At 40.2% G+C, this 20,450-nt stretch overlaps 1 protein-coding gene across 1 annotated transcript in view; it reads right to left on the minus strand.

Moving 5' to 3' along the window:
* Positions 1-1,937: 1,937 nt before the first annotated feature.
* Positions 1,938-20,450, minus strand: part of POLN (DNA polymerase nu) — a 38,861-nt gene continuing 20,348 nt past the window's right edge. Inside the window, exons 19-26 of the mRNA XM_053457802.1 lie at positions 19,930-20,044; positions 16,100-16,182; positions 12,804-12,932; positions 9,377-9,487; positions 8,299-8,377; positions 5,040-5,107; positions 3,974-4,029; positions 1,938-2,191 (exon numbers count right to left, since the gene is read on the minus strand). Of these exons, the coding sequence (XP_053313777.1) occupies positions 2,060-2,191; positions 3,974-4,029; positions 5,040-5,107; positions 8,299-8,377; positions 9,377-9,487; positions 12,804-12,932; positions 16,100-16,182; positions 19,930-20,044 (773 nt within the window). The 3' untranslated portion in view covers positions 1,938-2,059. The remainder of the gene's footprint in view (positions 2,192-3,973; positions 4,030-5,039; positions 5,108-8,298; positions 8,378-9,376; positions 9,488-12,803; positions 12,933-16,099; positions 16,183-19,929; positions 20,045-20,450) is intronic.

Raw genomic sequence — 20,450 nt, forward strand, 5'->3', positions numbered from 1 at the left:
CAAATCAAGGGAAATAGGGGGGTCCGTTGGTTAATTTGTCCATTTGATTGCTGTCTATTTATGATGTGTCAAGCGTACAGATACAAGTAGGGGGGCCCCCAGTTTCCATCCCACAACCTTCTTTCATTCATTACTTTAATGTTATTTTTCTTTACATGTATGATCAACAGAAACAGGATGGAGGGGGGGGGGGGTCCCATGTTCTTTCCAAAGGGCCCTTAGGAAAGATTGGTGGTCCTCAGGCTTTCAATAGAGCTGTCTCTATCATGTGTTTTTTCTTATACAGCCCTAAGTGTCTAAAATCCCTCTTAGTGCTAGTAAGCTGAAGAGCTATAACACATAATGACTGATAAAATGATCTATAAATCCAATAGAGATCTATTAATGCCATATCGCAAAACGGCTTCTCTATCAGTTAGCCTGCCGGACGATCTGGTTGCCAAGGGTAAGGTCTTAGCAGCTGCCCACCAAATCTCTGAGGTATACAGGTGGTGGGACAAATAAAATAAAAAATGTTTCTTAAAACTCTATTAGATGGTCCTTTAACTCTAGCTCCTACCTAAACATTTCGATCCACCCCAGGTAGCCAAGTTCTATTTACTCAGAGGCCTCCTATAATCCATTTCTGGGTATGTTTTAATATCTGCGTTTCTTGCTGCTTTTGTGGCTACCTGTCCATTTATTACTCACCGAAAGTGATACATATTTATAGAGACGCATTAACTCGTTTCCCAGGAGGCCATGGGTACAAGTAGCAAAGATGGAAATCAAAAGCAGATTATTCCAGAACACCTCCTTGAAAGCCGAGATCAGCAGACTTAGCATTTTATACGAGATGACAGATCGACACCGTGAGAAGTTATTACAAACTGTTTATTGAACGACGTAAACAGAATATGTGTTAGATGAGCTTAACTTATATGTTCTGAACTGACATTGTTAGTCTTTTTTATATAACCTTTGTTTTCAGGAACAAATGAGGACCGCCATACGGTCCTAATTTGTTTAATTCATTACAGATAACTAATGAATTAAACGTGTGACGGTGTAAATATATTTATCTATTGTAAAAGGGATTTCAGTTCTCCATTATGGCCAACAAAGAAAACAGAAACAATGTAACAACAAATGAGAAGTCTAACGTTATATTAATTAATTTGTGTACAACAAACATCGGGGTACTTAGCACATAGGATCTAAGGGGTTTATTCACTAACGCTACAGCTTGCAGCAGAGATAAGGTTTCCAGTCACTCACACTGCTTATTATGAAGGGCCAACCCTGGCAAGGTTCGCCAGCAAGAAGAGTTAATCTTTAAGTAAGGAATATTACTGTTTTAAATATATTACTACGTATTATACTAATATGACACATTATAACTCACAGCAGAAGCTCGCTGCGGATGGCCCCTACGTAATGCAAATTACTACAATAATGGTTACTGAATGCAAACAGAACATCCGTTATTTGCTTAATTGGGCCAGGTATACATAGATAAAAGTATTTGTGCCATTGTAGACGTCTTAGGTGGTCAGTGTCTTGGCATAGATGTTGTTCGCGATACTGATAACTTAACATCTCATTAGAAGATGAGAAAGGACACTTTGGGAGGCAATAAAAAAGAGCACATTATTTCTACGGCAGACAGCTGGAGTTTTATGTCTAGACATACTAATACATACATACATCGGTACTAATTAAATGGAAAGAGGTGCCTGAGTCAGAAATTATATATATATATATATATATATATATATATATATACACACATATATATATATATATACACATATATATATATACACACACCGGTAAATAAAGCAAATAAACATCTAGATGAAAAGCAATCAGACAGATAGTTTACACATCCAAAGATGGATGTAGTTTTTCATTCATAGTAATTTGGCATTAATGCAGGTAGCTCTCTGCTGGGTGCCATGGCAAAAATAAGTACAATAAACAGGAACGAGCCCGTTGAGTGCCTTTTGCTGTTGCCTGGGGCTACAGACAGAATGATGTAAGACTTTTGCATGCGGGGGTATTGGGTGCTGATGAGAGTTCAGGCCGAGCCGAGGGAAGAATCTACACAGAGCTGAGAAGTATGAGGTTGCTGACCAGCCGCTCCCAGGGCCTGTAATCCCGCCATGCATCCCCACGATCTTCCCGCAGTCAGAACTACCTTCAAAGGAACCTAAAAATGAATGAAGAAGGGTCTCGAGGTCACACACACACACACGGCACGGATGTCTCTTTAGTGTGTGAATGATGTGTGCAAACTCTATCAATCTTCAATTAGCAGAAAATACAAAAAGATGCTGTATTTCTGTCTAATTTATGACATCATCAAGTGGCGCTATTTGCAAATGACTCCAGTTCTATTGCGCTTGTTGTGTGTGGTGACTCGTGGTGAAGTCACAAAGTTTATTTTCTGCAGATCATTTCCGGACAATCTTTAAATCCTTTTAAACTCTCGCTCCCCCCTCAGTCTCTCCTTCCCTCCCAGGATGTCCCAACCCACACTCTCACCCAGAATATATGGCTGAAATGATTCTGGAATCCAGAGGGGAATGCGGCTGGGATTATTTATATAAAGTTAGTTTTAGAGGGGTAAAGGAAATATTACTTTACCGAAAGGGTAGTGGATGAATGGAAAAGCCTTCCAGCGGAAGTGTAAGGTGTTAATACAGTGAAGGCATTTAAGCAGGCATGGGATAGGCATACGGCTAAGATAGATGAAAGATAAGGCCAGGGACTAAGGAAAGTACTTAGAGGTTGGGCAGACTGGATGGGCCGTATGGTTCTTATCTGCCGTCACTTTCTATGTTTCTATTCTGGTGTGAAGTGTAAAAACGTATCGCCATGGAACGTATATGTTTATGGGAGCATTGCACTGGTTACATTTCAGGACAGCATGGCTTTACATTTCTCATTGTACTGTGAAGCTCTTTGGGCCCCCGCGATGTTACTGAACTAACATTTAATCATCCGGCTCCGCTGATTAATTATATGTTATAAATACATCCTAATACTATGCCACGTTAGATCATATTGATCTGTCCCAGAGGCCATATATTACAACCTCCTCAATCTGGATGAAAATAATTGTTTCAGTCTAATTATATCATTCGTTATTATATCATACATGTATATTAAGCATGACCTGGGCTATACTGCCACCTTCTGGTATATATAGTATATATACCACCGTGATGAGCTATAGCGGCTATAGATTGTTTTAGCCTAGCGCATGCCCGCTTTCTTCTGGATACATTTCCTTTAACTTGTATCCTTCAAATCCAATACTATTTCGAGAGAATATCAAGATAGACAGCGCTTCCTACATGAGGCAAAAGAAAACAATTTGGCTTGAGGATGAAAATGGGAATCGCCGGTCCCTCTGGGCATTAGTAGTGTTGGAGTGATGTGGTACTGGGAATAGTGATCAGGAGAAAGAAAATGGGGCAGCGGGATTGCGGTCTCAAACCCGCTGTTCTAAAAAAAGTGGGACGGGGTAGAGATTGGTGGGACAGCGGCATAGAGTGGCCTGTCCTGGGCAGAGCATGGCATGGAAGAGGGTTTGGTAGAGATTGTGGAAAGATGGCGGCTTGCAGAAAGCTTAAAGACTTATAGATTATCGTTTCATGGGAATTTGACTTCTGTCACGGAAAATGCATAGGAGATTTATCATTAAGCAGTCACGGGCCTGTGGATTACTGAGAAAAGGGCTTTAGTGAAGTCTACTTAGGGCACGTGTGAGTAAACACTAAGTTGAGTTGTTCCCAAATGGCCATCAAGCTTACACTCTTAGACTCATGACTCTTTAAACTGTGTTCTTTTCTGTATTTTGAACCCCCCCAAAAATAAGATCAGCAAAACCAGAATTCCATTAACGTTAGACATTCTTCTTATATGTGCTTTACTTTTTATACTCCTTTTTAATCATAATTTTCCTTAACATATTTTTAAATGTTACCTTTAGTTCAACTCCTTCAGCATGCTGCAAAGATTCCATGATCTCTTTAACTAGAGCTGTCATGGTGGACAAAAACAGTACATATAATAAACTTCGTTCGCTGCAGAGCTGCCATATACATATACATAAATAGCATACAGCATATGTATATTGAATTCTTTCATTTTAATGGAATTGCTTTACCATCAAGAATATCACATCTAATTCATCATTTCACCAAAATATAAATCACCACATACACAGTTGTAATTTAATATTCAGCATACCCACTAAAAAAAATATTGGTATATAATATAATGTGTATATATATATATATATATATATATATCTTACAATGTATTGGGTGGTTGAAGGGGAATTGAGACAGTAGGACAGGACCATTTGAGTGAGGATGAGCTGATTGTAGAGAGGATGAAATGGAAATCTCTGTGTTGATCTTGCTGGTGGGCAAGGCGGCTGGCTTTTTCGGGATGCTGGTTGAGTGGATTAGGAGGGATTTGTGGGGTTTCAATGGCCATTTAAAGATAGAGTAGGCGGGAGAAAGTATAACAGACAGGGTTAGGGAATTCCAGAGAAGTGGTATGGGACATGCGAATTCATGAATACCCAAGAGGTAATCACAGCAGAAGAGAGAAGAAAATCATGGAGGGAGGAAGCGGTTAGTTAAGAGTGTATTTGGATAAAGGGATGCAGGGGGCTGCGGAGTTGTTAAGGGCTCTATAGGTTAGGGTCAGGAGTTTAAATGTAGTTATGGCGTGATTAGAAAAGCGGGGTAGCAGTCTGACAGTAGTGTTCAGGGTCGATTGGAGCCGTGAAATGCAGGAGAGAGAGACCAGTTAGTATTGAGTTTCAACAATCCAGATGGGATATCACAAGGGATCGGATTAGTACTTTGGTGGTTGTGTGACGAAAGCACGGATTTGGGCATTTCGGGTGAAGGCGGCAGGATCTGATGAGTAACTGGATATAAGGGATGAAGGACAGAATCAAATGTGACATCAGTTGTGGAATTGTCAGCACAGTGATTGAGAAGTTAGTAGATGGTGGAAAAACCAGAAGCACCTACCTGCAAATTCATGGATTTGTGGCTCCTCTACTTCAAACAACAATTCATCATGGATCTGTGCAATAAGCCTGAAAGGAATTGATAGGAAGTTGGGTTTGTCATCTTGGCCCAGTAACTATTATTTGTTCCAGTCTTTAAACCCACATATGCCAATTGTACAAAATTCTTATACTATGGCCTTTCTGGTGCAATTTGTACGGCAGCACAGATACATCTTTGCGGCGAGGCTTTTTACTTGCGCCAGTAACCTTCTTTAAAAAGGACAGCTCCCAGAAGCCTCGCCCCAGGTATATCGATAATCTGTTTTAATTTGTACACAGGAAAGGCAAATAGAAAAAAGAACATCCAAAGCTATTAATTTACTTGCTGTATGTTCACATTTACTGGCAAATATTATAAGGTGCCCATCATATTATGTAAGCAATATTTTTCACTAAATGGGGTCTTTAGGCTCAAATTCTTCCAATTTCCATGCAGCCATTTTCCTCCCAACCTCTTATACCTTATGTGACTTATATTTTTTTTTACACACATAAACACCCTCAAAGTTAACGTTTATTGTAATAGTTATTTGTAGGTAATATTACTGTACACAACTGTTACTAAAATAGTTTAACTAAAAAGGGAATAGAATCGGGCTGTGGCAATGGCAATTTGCAGCATAGTAAATATATATGTATATTATCAACTACACATAGCATATACCCCATACAAGTGAAATATGATTGTGGGCTGATCAGCCAGTTGTTTATGCAACTATAATATGATGATTTCAATTTCAAAAACTCGGTGTCTGGTGTTATTTTGCCAATAAGTGACTAATTATAACATTTACACAAGCTGTGCCAAATATTTTGCAGACACACTGAAATATTATGTATGCTATAGCAGCTGTTCAGTTTGTAAACGACGCCTGTGTTGAGAAATCAAGAAGCTCAATGGTGGCCACCATCAGTGAGATACGGCTGATATGCAGGGTGTCCGGATACTAGAGCGAGGTCAGGACAAGCCGGGTCAGGATGCCAGCAAGGTCAGAACGGGTCAGAACGGGTCAGGATCACACACAGCAAACAAGACGAGCCAGGTCAAAAGCTAGAAGACCGGACTAAACACTCCTGCAGCACATCTCATGTACCGAACCTCATATTCATTCTGTATCTCTTAGTAAATAGTTTGCAAAATAAGGGCTTGAGTAACAAAACATGCAGCGTTTTCAGAATTCGTAGTGAAGACAACAGTTATAATTCATAGGTTACAGGGTTAAAGAACCAATATAGTGGGGCAGCAATTTTATAGAAGGCACATGGAGGGGTATCTGTGGTGTGGAACTCATGATTAAGTCCATTTTTGGACGAAACGCGTCAGGTTGATAGCTCACTTGTTCCTTCTGCATTGTGCCACTTCATTCTATGCTGCAACAATAAAAGTTACGTTTTATATTTGAAGACTTCCATTCCTGGTCACCTTTATGTGCGAAGAAGCCTTTTTCCGGTTTGTGTTTTATTTTTATATTGCTGTTAGTCGTGTGGACAGCCAGACTTTGTGTCTGTGAGAATAAAAAGGAGAGGCCCTGTGCCTAGGGTCAGCATGAGTCTGTATTTCTTTGTATTTGAGATGCAGAGTGTGAATTAAAGAATTAAAATCGAAAGCATGACGCATTGTTATAGTCTCCAGGTGGTGAATAATTAAGAAAGCTCCGTGTCCATTTAAACCAAAATACTGCCGAGATGACCATAAAAAGGAAGGTGATGGACAAAAGAAACATTACACCATAAACGGGACAAACCTTCCCATGCCTGGCACAGATGCGTCATGAAACAAAGCTTAAGAAAAATGTGGAGCGATCCTAAACCTCACAAGTCGTGGTTATCTTTAGCGTGGTGCAACAGCGTGATGGACTGAATTAGGCTACCGCTGTATTTGGAATAGAAGGTAATTTAAAATCCTGTGGCCTAGATATTCCACTTTTAGAGCTGGACCTGGGTCTCTAGCGCGGTTCTTCCATTTACGGTTAAACATGTGACCATGATTTTCTTTGTACTCTGTTGTACTTGGGCATCAAAAAAGATCTTTCTATATGATAAAGAATAATATTATTTTTGTTGTCTAGTATATGTTTCAGACTTTGCACTGGGATATATTTCCTAAATCTGCATTTGGTGAAATGCATTAAGTAATTGATACACATTTTTGGTCATAATTCCCACTGGGGTACATGCTAATAATACCCAATAAAACATAGTATTGACCTAACTCCAGGAACCATGTGACTATATTTATTATGCTTTAACTATGACCAAGGAGCACATACTACATGAGTTCTTTGCCCTGGTACACATTGCAAGGTGGTTAACCCCCAGGATAACAGGACAGGAACTGTGATGACCCCAATAGTGCGGAGGCCACACATAGGCAGTTATATGTAGTAATAGGTAGTGACGCACTAGCAGGAGGTGTCGGATACGTGTATAGGTTATGCTTCAGAATAGCAGTTCCAGGTTTTAAATCTGGCACCGAGATCGTCCCAGCCTCCCTCTCCTAGGCGGCACCAATCCTTCAGCAGCCCGACGGCCGTCAGGTGTGCAGAACATGGGCCTTCCCTCCGGCTAGCTGCCGCTTGGCTGCCAGTAGCAGGTCTCTGCTTCGTGACATTTAACCTAATAAAACATCTGTTCTTCTGTTACTGAAACGTGCTAGATTACTGCAGATGGAAAAGCTTCCGTTCTGGAATTAGTATTTCTTTCTGCTGTGTGAATAGCACTGTTTATCTCATGAGTAACCGTAAGATCCCAGCCAAGGATTCGGGGCTTAAACTCATGTTACTTCTAAGATATAGTCCATGATTTCATAAATCAGTGAAATCTGATGTATAAATACATCTGAAAATGAATTAGATAAGGCCCCCCCATACACATATTCACAGCTGTCAGATTTCAATATCATTCGATAGAATGGATACTTTCTGGCTAAATTGTTACAGTTTTAGAACATTTTAAAGCGCTACGATTGTCATTAACAAAGAACTCCTATCTATTTTATTAATACAGAACCCCTTTCTTTTAATTGTATATTAATAACGCTAATGTAAAAACCACATTCATAATCTCAGTGGTAAATGACCGCAATTTCCAGTAAGAAGCAAGACTAAAAAAAACCTTCACAACACATTAAAAAAATTCTAAATAGAATATTAATTATTCAAACAACATAGAAAAGGCATTGTGTTACATTACATACAACTATTCAATGACAAACCGACCTGGCTGTTGACCAGGGAGAGGTTGCCGTTGCAGCAGAAATCTTTATCATAGCCATTTTGCAGAGATCAGCCGCAGAGCCTGTAATTAACGTGATGTATCATCATTATTATTATTATCCCAGTGCCGCAAACAGTAAAGGGTCTGGGGGTCTCTCTCCGTGGGGATATGTGAAGCATTAAATGAAGTTTGTTGTAGTCATTTGACCTTCTGATTATGGGGATTATAGGGGATGGACAGTACTGTTTAAGGAGGATATCTAGGACCCCTTCTTTGCTTTCAATATCACCTGTATGCAGATGACGCCCCGATCTACCTATCCTCTCCTGACGTCTCTCTCTCCCCCTCTTAGATCATGTTACTAACTTCCTCATCTCTGTCTCTAACTGGATGTCTGCATGATTCCTAAAACGGAATCTCTCCAAAACTGAACTTCTCATATTCTCTTCCAATGCTAACATTTCCTCAACAGCTTCTCTCAATCCCGATGGTGCAATCATCTCCCCGTCCTCTCGTGCTCGCTGCCTTGGTGTCACCCTAGACTCCAACCTCTCATTCATGCCCCACATCCAGTCTCAAAACATTGCCATTCCTAAAACAGGATTCTCTCGTCCATGCCCTCATCTCCCACCTTGACTATTGTAACCCTGTCTTAGCTGGTCTCCCTTTTACCCGTCTCACCCCTCTACAATCCCCATGAATGCTGCTGCCAGACTTATCTTCCTCTCCCATCGTTTTACTAACGTCTCTCCCCTCTGTCAGTCTCTTCACCGGCTGCCTGTGCGCTTCAGGATTCATTTCAAAATCCTCACTCTTACTTTCAAAGCCTTTCACAGCGGTTCCCCTCCCTACATCTCCTCACTCGTCCCTAAATACACTCCACACCGGTCTCTCCGCTCATCCAATGATCCCGTCCTCTGGTTTCTAGTTTTTATGCACAAGATATCTCAAGGGCTGCCCCTATCCCCTGCACTATCCGTTTCCCGGCGATCTGCCTTTCCCTGCCTCTGGTGAAAGAAGTTACCGCCGATACAGCACAAAAGTTTTGTTCTAGATACTCTCAATCAAAGGCATATTTACCTTGGACGACAAAATTGACAGCTTGTCTTTCTGCTTGGGCCCTTAAAGCATAGTCGTGCGCATTGATCTGCGGAAGATGCCTTTTGCGACCCATAAGAGACGTCACAAATCCTGCCGACAAAGGCAATACATATTCACATGTCCATGAAAATTACTTTTCACATCTGAATTCTGTATATTTTTTTATTGCTACAGATGAGACCTTTATAGTGTACAGTATAATAAAGAGGATGTATAATAGCAGCAGACATATGAGGAATACAGTAGTCATACAGACATCATGGTATGCATACGTTAGGAAAATTGGTCCCTGGCCCATAGAGCTCACGATCTAAGTCTAATTACTAATAATGTGTGGCACAACAAGCTGTCATTGGTCAACCTTATCAATACATTCATAAAATGCGAAGAAATGGGTAAACGGAAAGAGAACAGCTCACCACAAGTGCATCTGATGTATCTATTGTAGAAGAAATGTCTGATATATATATATATATATATATATATATATATATATATATATGGGAATGGAGCCCTGAATCATAAACTAAGCAGGAGTCTGCTGTATGGGACTTAAAGGTACACCCCAGCCATCATATGCACTTTGTTTATTGGCGTCCCCTTGTAAATATTTGGGGAGATTATGCAAAATCCCCTCCCCCAATTATATACTTAATGCCAGTTAGCTCCGGCACCAGCTTGGTGAACGCTCAGGGCAGGGGGATACAAATGTGTTTCAAGGAAAGAGAATGGATCCAGCAACATATAGGTGAGACCTTACTATATCCTACTAGCATGGCATGTATACATCTCAATAATCTATAACATTCAGGACTGTCATATGGAAATTAGACCATGATGGACTGAAGGATCTATAAAAAGGTCCTTATTTTTATTACATCATTGATAGCAGTATCTGACCATTACGACGGTCAATGCTTCTTACAGCTGATATATAGAAATAAGCAACATTCATAATTACACAACAAATTAGAATACAAAGTGCAAAAGAGAAATGTTTTGACATCACATCCATTCTATAGATGCTTTATTATCCTCTGGCCCAGACCAGTCACACACAGGGACCTCTTAACGCGTTTTTGTTATTTTTGTGTGTATCGCCAATTTTTATGTTAGTAATATTGTTTCCTCCATTTGTTGCAATAGTGCTTCAGAAACTCCAGTAATTAAATAAATAAATGTGTATTTAATTTTATGAAATATTTGTGCAATCCCATACTGTCCTACCACCTGGGTCATTTCTATACATTCTGAAAGTTGGGTTTCATATTTTTATAATATATATATATAAGGAATTCCCATCCTTTGTTTTTAAAGAAAGTATATTTTTTTCCCACAGCTATCAATTTCTTGGAAATAGCTACCTGTTTACAAAAACAGGATCAGTCCTCATTATGGTCACTTGTGTTGTTTTTATAAACAAGGATCTAATTGAAGAAATTTTTTCCGCGCAGGTCACATGACAAAGTGATTATTTCACCAAAAGGGGGAACTATCACAGCTTTAGGTTTTTACTAAATGAATGTACTAAAGTTACTCATAGTTTGTATTTGTTTGTCTACTAGTTTATCTGAGCTGAAGGTGTCAGTACTGGCATAACAATTAGTGTCCTGCCCTGGGAGTCTCTTCTTCTTCTCTATTCAGGCCTTGCCTTATTACGCTTGTCCTATGCATGCTCCATTCCCCCAGCTTGAACTTAATGGGAAGAACAGTTATGTAGAACCCAAGAGAAAGAAGTTAAGATATAATGCACATAAGGTAGGTTTCTGATATTTTATTTATTTTATATACCACTACAAATGTGTATTGCAATATTTAACAGTAGATGGAACTTTATTAACTCAATGGATACATAGGTTGCCCAAGAGTGGCCCTCTGGGCCAGTTCACAGTTCTTCAACCAGAGCCCGTCAAGTTGGAGCAGCTGACTTGTGGAGGCCGGAGCGCAGCAGGGCCACGTAACACCGCAGTACACAGCGTGCAAGCAGCGGCCCGCATCGTGTACAAGCAGCTTTAGATCATGGCTCTTGGTAATGTAAGGCTGTGTAAAGTATGAGTGAGAGGGAAGTGAGATGTGATTGGCGTGATGGTTGAGTGAAGTGTGAAGTTAGATTGAGGATGTTTAAGTATGCGGGTTAGTTTGTGAGTGTTACTGTGGGTGTGTATGTGCGAGTGGGTTAGTGTGTTTATGCGAGTGTGTATGTGTAGGTTTGTGTTAAGAGTGCCTGTTATGGTTAGTGTGTATGTGTGTGACAATGTATGTGTGACAGTGTGTCATTGTATGAAAGTGTGTCTGTTCTTGTGTGTATATTAATTACTGTGAGGGGTACCACTCTGCTTTACCTGCCCCCCCCCCGGCCAAAATGTGCAGGCCCTCTCCTGATGTTGATCCTGATCAGTGCCATGTGTATGCCCTGCTTTGAATTAGTTATTTAATTATTTTTGTAAATACCTTTAGTATATCTTAGTCAGTATTTAATATTCTCCCGGTATTAGATACTTTTGTAGGGATCACATAAGGATAAATGGAAACTATTTCATATTTCACGTGATATATATATATATATATAAATATATATAATTAGGTGTGTTTCCCACTGATTGGTTTACACAAGAACATGGCGGCTGGGTGTGAGACTGACACAGTATATGTTAGTATAAAGATACACCGACTGTGGTTCAAGAGTGGTTTCTGGCAACGCTATTTGTGGTATAGCCCAAGGTCACACGAGGCAGGAATTAGAAGAATACGTGAACTGGTCAAAGGCTGGAACTGACAGTAAACAGAGTCAAATGCAAACTGGGGTTACATTTCACAGAATACTCACTCTTACAGCGTATCTGGGGTAAACAGAACTAAGGTCAGAGAATGTATGGCGCTATCGTTGAGGTAAGAGATAAATAAGAAGTTTAAACGGAGTACAGATCCAAATGGAATCAATAAATAAATAAAATAACTCATTCCACAGAAAAGCAGGATTGCTTTTGACAGATTAGTCATGTAGTTAGTAGACTTAGTAGTTCTCAGTGTCTCTAGAAATGTTATCGTTACGAATAAAATAAATATCATTATAATCCTATATTCTATTTATGTTATTCACAACAATAACATTTCTAGAGACACTGATGATATTTAATACTTTCACAAAACCTGTTTTCTGTGGAATGAGTCATTTGATTTATTTATTGATTCTGGGGACAAAAATCCACCCAAATAAACTAGTCAGCTGTGATCATGTTATAAATATAAAGATAAAAAACAAGAGTTTTGTAGAGATGCTTATTCCTTTTAAATTATCCTGACGATGTTGGCCCACATAATTTTTTTGATAATTAGTGAAACAAAAAGTACAAAAGAAGAGAAAAGCTCATGGAATTTGGCATTCTAGTTTCGCCGTGTGCTTTACCTTTACTGTGGCAGTGCTGTATGACTCTCTGGATGAAGTCTGACACTTTGTATTTCTGCAAGAATCGTTCTATAAATGCATTAGCCTCTGCTAGTGAGATACCCAGGCATTCAGAAAGGCGTTCTTTACCTTTAAATATTTACAAAACATATCTATATTAAACAAATGATGACTTTACACATCATAAATAGATTTACCATCCTCTATAATATATATATATTATGTGTACATATACATACATATATATATATATATATATATATACCGATCAGCCATAACATTATCACACTGACAGGTGAAGTGAATAACACGGATAATCTTGTTATCATGGCCCCTGCCAGTGGGGGGATATATTAGGCAGCAAGTGAACATTTTGTCCCCAAAGTTGATGTGTTAGAAGCAGGAAAAATGGCCAAGCGTAAGGATCTGAGGGCCTGATTATTATGGCGAGACGACTGGGTCAGAGAATCTCCAAAACTGCAGCTCTTGTGGGGCCGTTCCCGCTCTGCAGTGGTCGGTATCTATCAAAAGTGGTGCAAGGAAGGAAAACCGGTGAATTTCGGCCGAGGCTCATTGATGCGCGTGGGGGGGTGAAGGCTGGCCCGCGTGGTCTGATGAATCACATTTCCTTTAACATCATGTGGATGACCGGGTGCGTCGCTTACCCGGTGAACACGCGGCACCAGGATGCATCCGTGTTTTTTTGCAACAAAAGGGGGACCTACACAATATTAGGCAGGTGGTCATAATGTTATGGCTGATCGGTGTACTGTACATACAGTAATAACTCGAAAACATGTCTATTGAGTATAGTTAGTATCAGTATAGTTGGCACTTATAGACTTACAGGGAGATTGGGGGAGATGTGACTAATCTTTTTCCACTATGACCTATGACAAAATATGCCGGCTCCAAGCTAACAGATATGAGTTAAAAAAAAGCACAATGTACACGGAGGAGCGTAAACCTTGGAAGGAATTGAAGTTCCTCCAGGTTCCTACATTAGGAAAGAACTTCATGACTCTGGAACATATATGTGATTCAGCATCTTACATCTCAACTACAATGTCTTTGCACGGACAAACACTGGTCGGATCTGCTACGATAGGACAAATAGGTTTGAACACCGCTTAAAACCTACAGTAATAAGTCTAAATATATCATAATAATGCGTTAATACACTCTGTTAGCCTCGTGTTATTGCAGAATGCTGGCACGTCCACATCACTGTGCACAATAATCGGCATCATAACACCGAAGCGGAGATTATTTCTGCGGAAATACCTACAGAGAGCACCATCTGATCATCATTACATCCAGCTCTACGGACCGCTGTCAGACGTGCCGGCCAGCACTGCCGAGAGAACAGGAATTCTGGAATTTCGTTAGATTCCGCCATCACGAGCTGCTTTCGAGACCTCATCGCCTACTTAGACAGGTTTAATTGATGTTTAGATTGAACAGGGCTGGCGGTAACCATGCCTGGGTGTGTCTAGCGAAACTGAACTCAATTGTTAATTGCATTCGGTTAATTTAGTAACTAAGGGGCAATTCATTTTTCACATAGGGCCAGGTAAGGTTGGACACATTGTTTTTTCCTTCTATACATGAAGTCATTTAAAAAGTGCATTTTGTGTTTACTCGGGTTATCTTTGTCTGATATTGAAAATGAGTTGTATGATCTGAAACATATAAGTGTGACAAATATGCAAAAGTAGAAGAAATAGGAAAGGCGTTGTATGCACGTAATTATAGCAAGCTCTGCTGCACAATGTCAGACGTGCCGGCACGTGCTGCGGAGAGAATGAGAGAACGGAAATGTAACAGGTTTAATGAGGTGTGAGACGGAGCGGCATCTTCTGCTGCAGCGTGATCATCGCTATGCATGCTAATAAACTGACTCTGGATATGGCGCATTTCCTCGAACTTTGGTTTATTCGCGTACGTCATGTATCGATCGGCCATGAGAAGCAGCTGTGGCGCAGAGGTGAAGGGAATCCCAACAACTGACCATCACTGGCTCCGAATGACACATTTACCAAGATACACGTAGTGTGAACCGCTGATACAGACTGATCCCCAAACGACTGCTGTCCAGCAGGCCCCTTGGCTGTTAACCAATCTTTAAAGATGTAACCTATTACATAAGATGATCAACTAATAAGGCCATTCATTATAGAGGCACTGTCCTGGTGTCAAGATATGGCCCGTAAAAAAGACAGGCTAAGGAAACAACGATGTAACAAAGTATTCATAAATCTCATATGGAAAAGCCTGCATTAGAGGACTCCATAGCTTCCCGTGGGTTCCCATCGTAACCAGATCCGTATCATTGTGTATTAAGAGAATACTGAGCTACAAGCTGTCCTTTGACTTCATTTTCCGATGCCATACTAGTAGGGCTCCAGTTAAGCATCAAGTATCGATCAAAAGAAAGATCTTACTGTCTGTGTGCTTTCAGCATATCGTATTGAAATGCTGACGAACACTTGTATTGTGAAATCATGTGCTGCCTGCAAGCAAATCTCTCGCAGGTAACTATAAAATCTGTAGCTTTGGATATATCGGAATCTGCAAAATCAAATCAATTAAATATAAAATCACAGTTGCTGCAAATCTTGCTGTTACAGATCACGTTTTCTTTCTTTTTGCCTGACTTTTGACTTCCTTTGGAGTTGGAAAACTGGAATCGTTTTAGGATGACTTTTTTTGAGTTACTGTATATATAAGAGAGCGCAGCAGCCAATTCAATGTAGAAGTATATATATATATATATATATATATATACTACCTTTCATAAGTTTGGGGTCACTTATTTTTGAAAGAGAAGCAAATGTTGTCCAATAAAATAACATGAAATGGATCAGATATCTAGCTCAGATGGAGTTGATGTTGTAAATGATTATTGTAGCTGGAAATGGGTGATTTTTAATGGAATATCTCCATAGTCAAACAGAGGCCCTTTATCACTCCCATCACTCCTGTGTTCCAATGGCCCTTTGTCACTCCCATCACTGATTCAAGTTTAAGTTTAAAAGGCTAATTGATCGTTAGAACACCTTGATGAAAACAGCTAAGTGACCCCAAACACATACTAAAATACCATTAATGGTCAATCACAATAACAAATTCTTTTGAAAAATGGTAAAAGTTCATTACATAATGTTTTACTCAATACTACATTCTACCAACATAATAATTCTCTTCCTATGCAGCACGTCAATGAGTTTGCATTAATTATTGCTTTCACAAAAAGCCAGATGTTATTCTGATAAATATTCTTTTAATAACCATACCTGCCCCATAGATGACTGAGTAGGCTACACGTTTAGCTTGTTCCCTGTCTGAATGCGTTACATCCTTAGCCGATACATCTTTCCTGTGCAAAATCATATAATATGTCAGAACACATAAATATAAAATATTTTTATTCATTACTTGATATGTTTACCACGAAAACACTTTGGGTTGTCTACTTTTCAGAAATGTATACTTTTGTAGGGTGTTTTTGTCCCAGTGGCTCTCATCTTCAGTAATCGCTCCATGGGTATGATGTGTGATTTAACATGGCCTAATGATCACAATAATATTTAGTAAGCAGAGATGTGGGAGTCTGACGGCCCTATAGACGATTTAGTCACATATCACACCTTGAAATTATAAACCTGTTTCTCCTGATTTATTACTATTACATTTTTAATCTAAGTTCCTAGATTTTTTTGAGCTATGTCAAATAAAAAAAACAATTCTGATAAACAAACCACCCAAGGGAAGGTGATCCGATTGAAATGTGGAGTGCTTGCAGCGAATGCCCGCAGGGGACCCTCTTAGATCCCCACACGGGGGTTTCAGCACAGAAGCTGACGGGGGGTAAGTATATCACATGCGTGAACACATCTCCTGAATGACAAATGGCTGGGGGGGGCAAATGCATATGGGGAAATTCTGCAGAATCTCTAAATGCATTTGTGTTGGTTGATGTCAGCAATAATATTTACGATAACACAAGCATTTTTCTAACAATTTGCAACAGGGAGCCCAAAACATTTTTAAGGGACCTCTCAATTATTATATGCATTAAAATACATATGATGGCTGGAATGCCCCTTTAAGGATTTTTTACTTCTTTTGTTTGAAAAGTACAATTAAATGCCCTTCATATTATACTGGGATGAACATTTTTTCCCCAGATCCCTGGTGACACGATTCGGATGAGACATACGTTCCTTACGTTTCATGAGCAATTTGGTGACATTTTAGTCGCCGAGCCTGCACATTTTTGCGTCTAACACATTTATTCTGGAAGAAACATTTACATAATACGTATCGGCTGCACTGACAGAACTGATTTAACTATTCAGAGTAAATATTTAATAAACAACAAGAAGAGTCTCAGCAGACGAGGGATGGAATTAAATTACAAATTGCTAAATTCTTACTGAAATGCAGCGAAGGCTGAATAAATAAAGTCAATATTTTAGCTCAGACAGAACTAAACACATCTCTCTCTCCGTTGGTTCTTAGTAAGCATTGCAGCCTCTTCCCATTCATTACAGTTAATAAGACGCCTCTACATCTCAGTTAGGAGTTTTGTCACGGTGGCGCTTAGGGGGGTTTCAGAATAATATCAAGACATTTGTCTGAAACCACATACCTTGATTTTAGACGGGTCAGTAAATTGAGCTCATTATAGCAGAAATATTTTTTGTTGGCATGCTTAACAAATAAGACAGTAGCCCAAATCAAAGTGAAATTAACAGATTAACGGTGGATACTCAGGGCCGGCCTTTGGGGTGTGCGACCTGTGCGAACGCACAGGGCGCCACACTCCAGGGGGCGCCGCCGCGAAGTCCGCCGCGCGGTCCAACGCCGCCGCTGCCGCCAGTAGTGTACCTAGCGGGGGGGGCGGTCCACAGTGGGTGCCGCTCATCAGGGGGGCACCCGGCACCCCTCCAGAGACGGACAGTAATGTCCGCCACTGGAGGAGCAGGCTCGCAAGGGAGCGGTATCGGAGGTCTTTCACAGACCTCCGGCTCCCTTGAGTGATTTTAAGCCGGTTCAAGGATCTCCCTTGAACCCGACTTAAAATCACTCAAGGGAGCCGGAGGTCTGTTAAAGACCTCCGATACCGCTCCCTTGTGATCTGCGCGGCAACAGCTGCTGTGCGCCGGGGTTTGTTGTCAGATCCCGGCGCACAACACTGAAGCCGCGCCCACCGCTGTCCGTGCCCTCTGACCCGGAAGAAGAAGGAAGAACTGAAGAAGAGGAGTGAAGAGAAGGAAGAGGAGCTGTAAGGAGAAAAGAGAATAGGTAGGAAAGCATTTAGTGAGAGTGGATTGGTGTATATATGTGGATTAGTGTATGTGTGGATTAGTGTATGTGTGGATTGGTATATATGTGGGGATTAGTGTATATGTGTGGATCGGTATCTATGTGTGGATTAGTGTATATGTGTGGATTGGTAAATGGGGATTGGTGTATATGTGTGGATTGGTATATGTGTGGATTGGTATATGTGTGGATTGGTATGTGTGTGGATTGGTATGTGTGTGGATTAGTGTATATGTGTGGATTGGTAAATGTGGATTAGTGTATATGTGTGGATTGGTATATGTGTGGATTGGTGTGTGTGTGGATTGATATGTGTGGATTAGTATGTGTGGATTGGTATGTGTGTGGATTAGTATGTATGGATTAGTGTATATGTGTGGATTGGTATGCGTGTGGATTGGTATGCGTGTGGATTGGTATGCGTGTGGATTGGTATGTATGCGTGTGGATTGGTATGTATTCGTGTGGATTGGTATGCGTGTGGATTGGTATATGTGTGGATTGGTATGCGTGTGGATTGGTATGCGTGTGGATTGGTATGCGTGTGGATTGGTATACGTGTGGATTGGTATACGTGTGGATTGGTATACGTGTGGATTGGTATGTATGCGTGTGGAGTGGTATATGTGTGGATTGGTAAGTGTGTGAGAGTGATGGGTGTTATGCTGTAACATTTCCAATGTCTTTTTTATGATCTACTTATGCTCTAAAAGTACATCATAACTCCCATCACTCTATACTGTTCCATACAGTGGCAGAGCTGGGAGGCAGAGGCCTTGCACCCCCACCGCAGGACTCCTGAAAGGTAAGTGAACTTCAAAGAGGGAAAGGGTAGATAGTTAGGAGGGGGTAGATAGGGAGAAGGGAGTGAGAAGGGGTAGATAGGGCAGAATGGAGTGAGAAGGGGTAGATAGGGCAATCATACTCATATCATGCCAAGTCTGCGAGTACATCCTGGAATCTGGGTATGCCTGGGCATGATAGGAATGTGATTGCTGTTAATCATATATATATTTATATATATATATAAATAATATTGTTATTTAATTGTTTTGTCCTATTTTGGTGTGTTACTTACTTTAAATAAAAGTGTTAGATTTTTTTATGGTGTGGGGGGGTCATATTCGGTTTTGGCCAGGTAAATGCTGCACTTTCCGTTTCAGTCCAGAATTCGTTTCGGTGCATCCCTACTACTAAGCCAGAAAATGAAGTGGTACGCCTACACCACATCAATGTTTGGCATAGTATATAGTGATTGGGGTTTTGTTACAAGTTTTTATTCCTTTCTTTTTTTGTGATGGGGGGGCGCCAGAGGAGTAGTCCGCACAGGGCGCCCTAACACCTAAGGCCGGCTCTGTGGATACTAACCTGGTTCTCAAACAACTAAGTAGCTACTAGAAAGTGGTTTGGATTTTCATAGGCGAGTAGGAAATATGCAAATGCAAGAATACGCAATAAAGAATATCTGAGTAAATTATATATGGTTATAGATGGATGTTATGTGTATTTAATACTACTATATCTGGGGTATATTTGAGACAATATCTACTATTTCATTTTGCTTGATCTGTACCAAAAATATCAGGAAAAGTAAAGGTTTGCTGCCATACTGGGCAATCTCCTGGAGCATTCATAAGTTAATTTCCGAGTAACCGAGGCGCTGCCAAAAGGTTCTTACTATGAAGTTATCTTGCTGTTCCTTTGCTTCTCAAAAGAAACCGTGATGTGGTCCGTAAGTAATTGCAGAGTCTATTGTTAAAAACATTCTCAGAACATCAAAGAATTCTCTACGTACCACTGGGAAGCAAGTTTTGTAAACACATCGGTAGAGTCGTTTTCTTGAAACAATCTTAATAGCTCTGGGTCGGATGAAAAGTGTGCGATTATCCGAAGTTCTATTTGTGAGAAATCTAAAATAAGCAAATAGAAATAACGCACATTTAAAGATGCTACAGCTCTTGATCGACTTATAGCAAACATTGGGTAAAACTGTATTAGTTCTATATTGTGCTTTTGTTAACTTAAGTTTGTGCCTTCTCCAAACCTTCTATATATTTGGATGCTGATGGCTTAAATGTGGTTCCGCTTGCATTTACTTGATCATGCTTGTTAAACCCCCCCCCCCCCCGAGAACGTTGGGGAGTCATAGTGTTATTTGTCTGGTCTACATCAATGAACAGTAATACAAAGCTATGTTATGTCATATTTATCCACTGGGATTTATGCAATAAATAACAATGATGTAATAATAATAATAAATAAAATTATTGAGAAAATAATATCTCCGAGTTGTACGTGAGAGCGGATGCAGGACCG

This window comes from Spea bombifrons, chromosome 1, assembly GCF_027358695.1.
Source record: "Spea bombifrons isolate aSpeBom1 chromosome 1, aSpeBom1.2.pri, whole genome shotgun sequence".
Lineage (NCBI taxonomy): Eukaryota > Metazoa > Chordata > Amphibia > Anura > Pelobatidae > Spea > Spea bombifrons.